General features: G+C 42.2%; 1 protein-coding gene across 1 annotated transcript; it reads right to left on the reverse strand.

Moving 5' to 3' along the window:
- Positions 1-284: 284 nt before the first annotated feature.
- On the reverse strand, positions 285-3801 carry HOXC13 (homeobox C13). The gene is made up of 2 exons (XM_014052482.2): positions 3138-3801; positions 285-541 (listed from the first exon to the last, which is right to left on the reverse strand). Exons 1-2 carry the CDS (start codon positions 3799-3801, stop codon positions 285-287), a joined length of 921 nt encoding a protein of 306 aa, XP_013907957.2.
- Positions 3802-9537: the final 5736 nt, after the last annotated feature.

Consider the following 9537-nt stretch of genomic DNA (forward strand, 5'->3'; position numbering starts at 1 on the left):
GCTTCTCTGTGAAAATAAAGTGTACACATTTAAGAACACCGAAAAATGGATTTTAAGACAGGCAAGTCAGCGTCACAGTTAAGAAAGGGTAATAAATGGACAGAAGACTAAGCCAAAGGTGGCTGCTTGATGTTTTTCCCCACCGCTCCTTGGAGACTGTGCGGGGGTTTAAATAACCCTATTCAATGTATTTTTTTTTTATTTGTACAAATCTACCAGATAAATATTTGCATTTATTCCTTCTCCCCCTTTTTAATTTTTTCCCCTCTCGAAAGATTTCTATGTCAGGTAGCATGTAGATGGGATGTCTTAGATTTACTAATAACCTTTTTTTCTTTCACTCTGCGATTCTGAAACCAGATTGTGACCTGGCGCTCGGAAAGGTTGGTAGTGGCGGAAATCCTTCTTCGCTTCTCTTTGGTAATGAACTTGCTGGCCGCGTACTCCTTTTCTAATTCTTTCAGCTGGATTTTCGTGTAAGGGACCCTTTTCTTCCGGCCCCTACGGTAGCTGTTCACTTCTGGCTGAAGAGGTACCACATCTGTGAAGAAGACCAGGAGAACAGAGCAGAGGAAACCAGGTGGAGAAGCGAAGTGGGGGGAAGAGAGAGAAAGAGAAGAGGGGAAGAAAGAGAGAGAAAGAGAGGGTTGCGTTAGATTAAACAGCACCTTGCAACTAGCTTGGCAATGCATCTTCCAGACATTAAGAAGGGAACAGGCGGGAAAGTATCAAGGCGGTCAGAATGTAAGCAAGACAGCAATGAAAATGGATCTACGAGGAGGGGGTGAACTTGGAAGTGCATGAGGGGAGGAGTGGGACGGAACCAGTGGGATTTGAGAGATGGGTGTCCGGGAAATGGGATGCAGGCTGAACAAGATATGAACCTATGCATTTGGTTTATTCCAAATGCTGTGGTATTTGTCCACAGCAAGTTGAGAAGAGGCATCAAGTCACACAAGGACCCTGGCAAGTGGGGCAGTCTAACTAGAACTCCCAACACTCACAAAACTGGAAACAGAATCTAACTTTTCCAAACCTCCTTTCTAAACCTGACCACCATTAACAGGTGGGTTTCAGATATAGATTTTTGCTCCAGCCCTGGGTGTTCTAATTCAGCAGGTTTGTGACATCAGCAGCTTTCTTGAAAAAGCTGCCTTGTTTATATAGAGGCAGGTTGCTCGGAAGCCTCCTCCTCCGGTCCCCCCCCCCCCAATGATCCAGGGAACATGGGGACCATCCTCATTTCTGCTCCGTAGAGTTAACTCTTCAAGTTCTCCATTAACTTATGCTAAGTGCTCAATACATTCACCTACTGTTCACTGCTCGGAAAATATTCTACTTTCCTTAAAAGTACCTACCAGCTTATTTTCCTGCACTTCTCTAGAATCCATTGGAGAGACTCTGCCTGCTCCTCACCAATGCATTCAGTCTTTCTTGTAATAGCTACTTACATCATGGTGCCCCATTCGCCAGTGCTTCGCGACTAACTATAACCACTCACAGATCAGTCCCCCCACCATTCTTATCCCACCATCCCCCTCAAAGGCTTCCTGAGACAGAGATTTAAAAGTCAAATATGCTACTTTAAAAAAAATTGCGCACAATAGAGCGGTAATAACAACAATGAAATGAATCCCAGTGGAAGAGAATAGAACCCCTCTACAAATGATTATTCCGAGCTGTCCTCGAGCTGTGCTCGTTCATAGCTGGTAGGAAAGAAATATTTCTCTAAGATTTTCCCCCATCGTTTAGAGAGTGTAATTTCTATATTCCAGTCATTTTTTTTACAACTTTAAAAGAGGAGAAGTGTCAACCTCTTTACGGATGACAATCTTCCTTGGTTTTTTTTTTTTAATTAAGGCCTTAAAATTCAATACGAGAAGGTTGTGGGACAGGCTTTGGATAGCAGGGGTATAAAGAATGGAATTTGAAAGAAATATATCTAGGAGAACCATACAGAGCTTCAAGAAAATGAAACGAGGATAAGAGTGGAGATATTTGAAGCAGATTTCATCCGGGGGAGTCGGGGCGGGACAAAAACCATTTAGGAAGAAAACGGCTTTTTTTTTTTTACAAGATAGACCTTTTCTTTCTCTAGCATAAAGAATCGGAGGCGGATGGGTTTGTTTTGCTTGGCTGAAATCCAGCGAGATCCACCATTAAAAAAAAAGAAAAAGGCCTTCCCTTCCTTCCATCTCGCTAAGCTCTAATTCCTCTTCCTTTCTCAAAAGGGAACCCCAGCATGCAACGCTTTGCAGAGGCATCGCTGGCGAGCCGCATCCGACCTGACGGGGTATCCCCTTCCCGTCTTGCCAAGAGAAACGTCCGAGTCCTATACCTTATTTACTTACTCTCCTTTGGGGAGCTCCAACAACCCATCCCTTGGGCCAATTTCCGAGAAGGTGGGCGAGATGAGGAACCCTCCCCCCATTAACGCAGAAGGCATGGTTCGCCCCCATCTTTCGCCTCTCCTCTACACGAGAGGCAACCGTTCCGAGACGTTTCTGCTTTCGGGGGGCCGTTCGTAAGCTGTCATTCACCCTAGATTTCTAAACCAAGAGGCGAAAGCGTTTGCCCTTCTTGCTTTTCCCACTCGGTCCTCCAGCCTTACAAGACGCATTTCCCTAAGACACTTGTCAGCTACTTCTGGTAACTGCATTACAGCGCAATTCGCTGGGTCCCTTGGAAAAGCCCAGCCTTTCCATGGGTTGTTGGTGTTTAAGGGGTGGGGCGGACAGGGGAGAAGAAGAAGAGATACATCTCCTTTTCTGGATATAGAATTTTGATTTTAAACATTCCTGCAAAAATTAAAGAAGAGGCAAAAAAACATAATAAATAAAAATTCAGCCGGGGGACCAAGGCGGAGAAGAATAAAAAAAAACCAGACACGCCCGCGCAACCCTCCTACTCCCCAACCAGCTGCAGCTGCCAAACTGAACGCGAAAGAGTTCCAAGCCTGCGGTTTGTTGAAGTCTCTCTCGCGGCTCCCGCTCCCCGCGGCCCCTTCGCCCCGCCATCCGCGTCCAAGCAAGTGCCTCCTCCTCCTGCCAAGTTTACCTGTGTGCTAGGTTTTGCCCAGCCTAAAGACGCAATCATGGCGGAGCAGGGAGCCAGAGTTCGAGCGGAGAGCACCCTACCTGGGAAAGGCGACTTCCAGAGGTGGGTGGACTGCGACTGCTCCTTCGCGCAGTAAACCTGCCCGTCCCAGCCGTTGGAAAGAGCCCAGTGCTGGTACCCCTCCATGGGGAGCAGCGCGTCGTGTCTTGGCTCGGGGTGCCCACTGATACCTGGAACCACCGATACGTCCAAATAGCCAGGGACCGCCTGGTAGGAGCTGGCAAAGCTGGGATAAAAAGCAAACTCTTTGGCCCGGGAGGAGAGTTCTTCGCTGGGGAGGGAGCCGCTGGGCTCGGGGTATTTCTCAGCCGGGTGGTAGGCGCAAGGCTTCTGTTGCAAGTTCACGTTGTGGGAATGGGACAGGCGGCATCCGTAGTAGCTGCCTCCAAAGGGATAGCCGTAGCCTAAGGTGGCGTTAGAAGAAGCGGGCGGCGCGGGACACTGCCTGGCTGCATCTGGAGCAGGTATTTCCGTGTAAACGGAACCCTGGTGAGTCCCAATGGTGCCGGAGTGACGACTCAGAACCGGGTGAGTGATTAAATCCCTGCAGTGGCTCGTTGTACAGTTCCCACTGAGCCCTTCCATGGCTGGGATTTTAGTCTGGCTATTTTCATTCGGGTTCTCCTCATACACGTACATGAAAGTGTCCGCCCAGCGTGGATGCAAAATCAGTGAAGTCGTCATATCATGGTCTGCCCGAGCTTTTTAAAAACTCGACTTCCGAAAGAGGGAGAGAGAGAGAGGGAGACAAGTCCCCAACATATTGTTTACCCGGGAGCATGCGCAGAGGCGGCGGGATGGGTCGGCTTCATTAAGAAATCTGCCGGGCCACGTGACCTCCGGAGGCCTCCCATTGGCTGCCTCCCGGAGACAGAGGTAGGAATCTTTAAAGGCAAAGTGAGTCACCCATTGATTGTAAAGAGAATGGGGAGATAAATAAGGGTGGGGGTCTATGTTTGGCCGACACAAAGAACTCGCTATTTGTCCTGCGAATCTTGGTAGGGGGGGAAAACCCACCTTAGCGCTAAATATAAAAGCGGTGGTTGGAATAAGCTGGCCTGCCTTTCCGTCTCTCGTTAGATTGTAATATCGAGGAGAAAAGGCATTGGCTTATATATTCGGGAGCGATGGATCGATGTACCTGGGGGGAATCAACTGAAAGAAAACCCTATTTGCCATAATAAGGAAAATGCGGTGAATGAAATTCTGGGATGGGAGTCGGAGGAAGGATTTGGTTATTTTACAAGGGGAAAAAAAGGAGAGCTGCGGAATACTAGCACAAAAAGACTTCTCAAAAAACAACCGCTGGAAAAGGGGGAAATCTTATTGTAGTGCTTAGGTGCGGTTGGGCTGTTTTATCTCCCCCCCTCCCCCTTCCCCGCTCCTGTTTCTGGGAATCCACTCTTGGATCTTACGGGAACTAAGGAATCTGGACATGTATCACTCCGGAAATTGATTTTTTCTTCCCTCGGTCTCCAGAGTGAGTGGGGGGAAATCATATCTGCTTGCTTTAACATATGTGTATCAGCTGATAGTTTTTGCGCAGTACAAATGTTTTTTTAAGTATCTTATTTTTCGATGGAGAATGTATTAAAAACCTTTAACCCTTTGTTTGCTTCAAGTGTCCAATAACATTGTATTAATATTAGAAACCCAAACGCTACAGCTTGTTTTTCACTGAAAGGGTACATCTGAGATTTTTGCTTGCTACGTTCCCCAGCTTTTTTTCTCTTCTTTTTGATGATTTTTTAAAATCTTTCAAACAAACCATTATTGAGGCAGAAAGAAAGAAATGCAATAGGAAAAACAGAAAGGAGGAGGAGGAGTCACCAACCTCACAAGAACTTCTTAGACGCTTTCGAAACACTTCAACTTTTTCCAAAGATGCATTCCTTCCATGAATCCAACCTAATAATGTGCATTACTTTGTGTTCAATTAAATGATGGTTTCAAAGAGTCTGGTCATGTTTGTATTGGGTGGTTATGTTATTAAAATTTAATATTGTAGCAGTGAACAGTGCAACAATGCTTGTGTGTACTATATATGTGGTCTGAAGTTTGATTACCATGTGCATACATGGGGTATGTATGTGTGTGTAAAAGACAATAAGTGCAATTGAGTGTACGCAATATAAACTGAATCTGAGATGGATGGCTCATAATGAAATAGAAGAATTGCAAGCATCTCTTCCTAAGATTGATGGCTGTAATGCACGCAGGTCGCCAACACTTTGCAAGCAGTACTGGATGATGGGATCAGTTAATTTGTTTATTTACTTCTTAGGAACACATGTCTCTCCTTTTTAAATTTTTTTCCTAATTTTGTGTCTGAAACCATGGGAAATTTATCTTAAAAGGAGCAGGAATCTTCCATTTTCCTCTCTTCCTCCTCTCGCTCTTCATCCCCATTTTATGCAAAATAATCTTGGCAAATGAACCAGGATTTTGGTGGTGTGGGGAAAAACAGAATTCTGAGAAAGGAAAATGGAGTGGAGGTTGGGATGGTGGTGGAAAGCGGCCAAATCTTGCCTATAACTATCTATATATCATGTAGGTTTATTCAAAACCAAGTTCCATTGAATTCGGTGCCTTTTATTTCAGATAAAGATGGGTAGGGCTATTGCTTCCAAGATGCTACGGTCAACAAAGTTAACTTACTGATCAAGACGAATCTACCAAAATAAATACATAAATCAATAAATGAATGACTATCCAATCTAATATAATTGGAGCTGTACAGCTGAAAAGGCTGAATCTCCAGGTTCCATGATACCCACCTATGAGTCAAATATTAATATTTTCCTACGTTAAGGAACAGTAGTGGCACATTAGATTTTCGCTGCCAGAATTTAAGGAGAATTATTAATAAATGCAGGGATAATTACTCTTTCTGGACTTCCAATATAAATCCTGCTATCAGGTGAAGCTGGAAAATCTATCCAATATTTCAACCAAAGAATCATCTGAAGTTTTTGCTGAAAATACGATGTCTTCAAAAGAGATATCTGGGCTTCACACACAACCTATGTTTACACTTGTGCACATGTAACAATCAAACCAGGCAAAGTCCAAGGTCAAGGGGGAATAGACAAATTATTTCACAATCAGCTTTCTCTGACTTCAGTCTTAGTGAAGTTTACTTGTGGAATCAAAGTGACCAAGAATGGTGTTCAGTAGGTGAGCTATTGCTAATAAAGGAGAAAACCAAAGTCTTAACTCAAAAGATCTAATTTAATTTTTCTTTAAGAAATACAGAGAGCACTGGACATCCTTTTCTAAAGTACAATTTGAATGTCTTCAAGAGTTGATACACATTTTAAAACATGGGGCACAGAAGACATGCTCTTAATGTTCTTGGCAATTGATTTTATAAAATCAAGGCATATATCAGGAGAATAAACTGACAGCACACACCTGACAGCACACACCTCACAGTACATGTAAGAGATATAACAGTTTATGTATAAATGAAAGAGTACTCTCGGCTTAAAATTATGGCCAGAAATACTAAACTGTGTGAGTTATTTTTAAAATGGTTTCTGGGTAAATGAGACAAAAATAATTAATTAAAAATTGACTTTGATCTTTTTCCAGATTATGTAAGATTATTTACAATGTTCATTTCAATGAAATATAGTTTTAATTAACAATTGGATTTTACAGTTTCTTTTCTTCTAGCACATCTTAAAAGGAATCAGAAAAATTAAGTGAAGAAAACTGAATGAAGAATTTGCACATTTCATTCTCTGAGAGAAACATTAATTTTAAAACTTTTCTTGAGAAGTGAAGTCTTTCTTTCTGTTTTCTCTTTCTTTCTTCTTTCTTTCTTTCTTTCTTTCTTTCTTTCTTTCTTTCTTTCTTTCTTTATTTATTTATTTATTTATTTATTTATTTATTTATTTATTTATTTATTTATTTCCTCACAGCAGTTTATTCCTGAGCCATAAGACCCTTTTTATTTATTTGCCTTGTCTTAAGCAGTTTTTCATTTCATAAATTGTTCAGCCCTATCTCATTTAAAGGGGCTGATCTGGCTCAGATAGGGAACTGTTGGCTGATAGCAGAAATCAATTTTAGCAGGTTAATTAACTTAACAATGCACACCGAGGCTGGCTTGTAACTTTGGGAAAAGAGGAATGTGCATCTCCACTTATTATTGTGGCAATGTAATATAATAAAAAAGAAAGAGAGAAAGAAAGAATGAAAGAGAAAAAAGAAGGCAAAGAAAAGAAAAAGAGAGCCACGTTGACTCCTGAGCCACATTGACTCCTGAGATTACTTTGCAACCCTTTCCATTCACGCAGGCGTGCACACAAACAGAAGAAAAATAGAAAGACCTTGAGTCAGAGAAAGGGAGAAATCTGAAACACAAAACGACTGGGCAGCTCCAAGTTTTACTCAAAAGTAAGATCCACCCTTTCTAAAAGCTTTGTCAAGGAAAGCAGCCCGTCCGTTTTGTCAAGGAAAGCAGCCCGTCCAGTTGAAAAGACGCCAAGGAATGGCAAGATTCTATTTCCTCCTGGCTACACCCGGATTGCGCTGTTAAGGTGTAAATGTGTTTAGTATGTCCAATAAGCAGTAAATTGGAGTTTTTTGTAGAGGAAAAAGAGGAGGAAGATGATAAAGAGGGGTTTCATTTGGAAAACAGCCACCTAACTCTTCCTTGCTTTAATTGCAATGACTCTGATGTGATTATAGGAATGAAGGATGCTGTTTTGAAGAATGAGATAAAAGTACTTAAATTGCAGTTAGTGATTAATTGCCAAGAACGCAACATACTGAGCCTTCTTCTGGAACTTTAATATTTAGTTAACTCTGGTATGTTGTCCAGGGCAGATAAGGAAAGTCTCCAATAAGCCTCTCCCTTGATCTATGTTGTAAAAAGCAAACCACAGTACTAAATATTGAGGAAATGGCCTACCTGTGTAAACCAGTCTGAAGTGATATCGGCTTCTTTTCATTTCTAATGTATTTCTAGGTAAAGAGGCAAGGTTGAAATCTCATCTATTTTCGCCCCAGCAACTCCGGGATCAGAGTTATTCACAAACACTCTCTTCATATACTTTCTCAAATACTTAAGCCTTAACCATAACCCAATGGCTTGGCAACTCAGAAGGACATTCCACTGAGTTTAAAAGGGTTTTATTTCCCAGTTGGTGTTTACCAAATTACCACCTTAATGCCCGAGTCCAAATGCACCCTATTTTTTAAGCAGCCGAGGCACAAAAATAATGGTTTCATGCAGAACCTGTCTCCCTAAAGAGCACCGTCTGGGTTTAGTTGGAGATAGTAGTTGGAGATGTGTAAATTAATTAAACCAACAAGTAAGCCAGCGCTTTTGGGACAACCTTAGTAAACCTGGCCAAAAATTACTGAAGAGTGGCCGTGCTTTTTGCAGGAGGAAAAAAAAACCGGCAATCAATGTTTCATTTGGAGTTACAGAAGAACAGCCTTTATAATGCCTTAAACATTAACCCACCTGTCCAAAGGAAGAAGAAAAAAAAGGAGAACTACTTTTGAAAAAATGCTGCTAAAGGAACTTTTTATAAGTGTTCCCCGTCCACTTTTTGCAGGCGTTTTCTACAAGACACTCTATCAAATTTTGGAAATAGGTTTCACAAACAGAATGGAAAGTTGGCTTTCCAAGATAATTCCTCCCCAGATCCCAGTGGAAATCCTTGGCAGACTAGGACTCTGAACTAAATCTTCCTCTCCCTCTCACCTGCAAGGAAGTCCTCACACGGTAGGCTGCCTCATCAGTCGCCACTGGATCCTGATAATAAATAAACACCGGGGCTGAAAACAGGAATAACTTCCCCAAGCATTCGGAAAAGACAGACAAAAAAGAAAAACCAAAACCACCACCGCGCGAGAGAAAGTGTTTATAATGCAGAGTGTACTTTTCATTATTAAATATGTGAAGGTGCCCAAGACATTATCGTTGCTCATAAGGGTTCTTTTTTAAAAAAAAAAATCAAAGCTTTTCCTTGACTGAAGCCTTATTTTTATTTGTTAAGGATTCTTTTCATGTTTTGTTCATACTCACCCGTTGTAAGGTCAGGCCTTTGCAAACGCCTCCGTTTAATTATGTGTGTATGTGTGTGTGTAGAGAGAGAATTATTACAACACCACCACCCCTCTTCACTGGAAAGTTGGATTAATATAATTGTCCCAAGATTTCTGGATCCTCCCCAAGGCATGAAAAATTTGTTTTTAAAAAAGGACTTTGTTAAAATACACTCCCCAAAAGCCCTTGGAAAACTTTCCTAAAGAAATGGCTCGCCTTTCCACCTTCATAGCCCAAGGAACGGGAGACAAGTGAAGCGTCCACTTATCCTCCAACTTCCAAGTCTTTTCCCACTTCGCCACAAAACTGAAGTTGGCTGTGCTTGGTTTATTTACGGGACGATCTCGAGGTTA

This window comes from Thamnophis sirtalis, unplaced genomic scaffold, assembly GCF_051295495.1.
Source record: "Thamnophis sirtalis isolate CommonGarterSnake01/CBP01778 unplaced genomic scaffold, rThaSir2_p1.2 scaffold_3, whole genome shotgun sequence".
Lineage (NCBI taxonomy): Eukaryota > Metazoa > Chordata > Lepidosauria > Squamata > Natricidae > Thamnophis > Thamnophis sirtalis.

What these genes read in the sequence shown, in the direction of transcription:
- HOXC13 (XM_014052482.2), bottom strand. Translation starts at nt 3,801, where the DNA reads ATGACGACTTCACTGATTTTGCATCCACGCTGGGCGGACACTTTCATG. An exon ending in CTGGAAGTCGCCTTTCCCAG is followed by an intron (nt 542 to 3,137) that starts GTAGGGTGCTCT and finishes TCTTCTTCACAG; the next exon opens with ATGTGGTACCTCTTCAGCCA.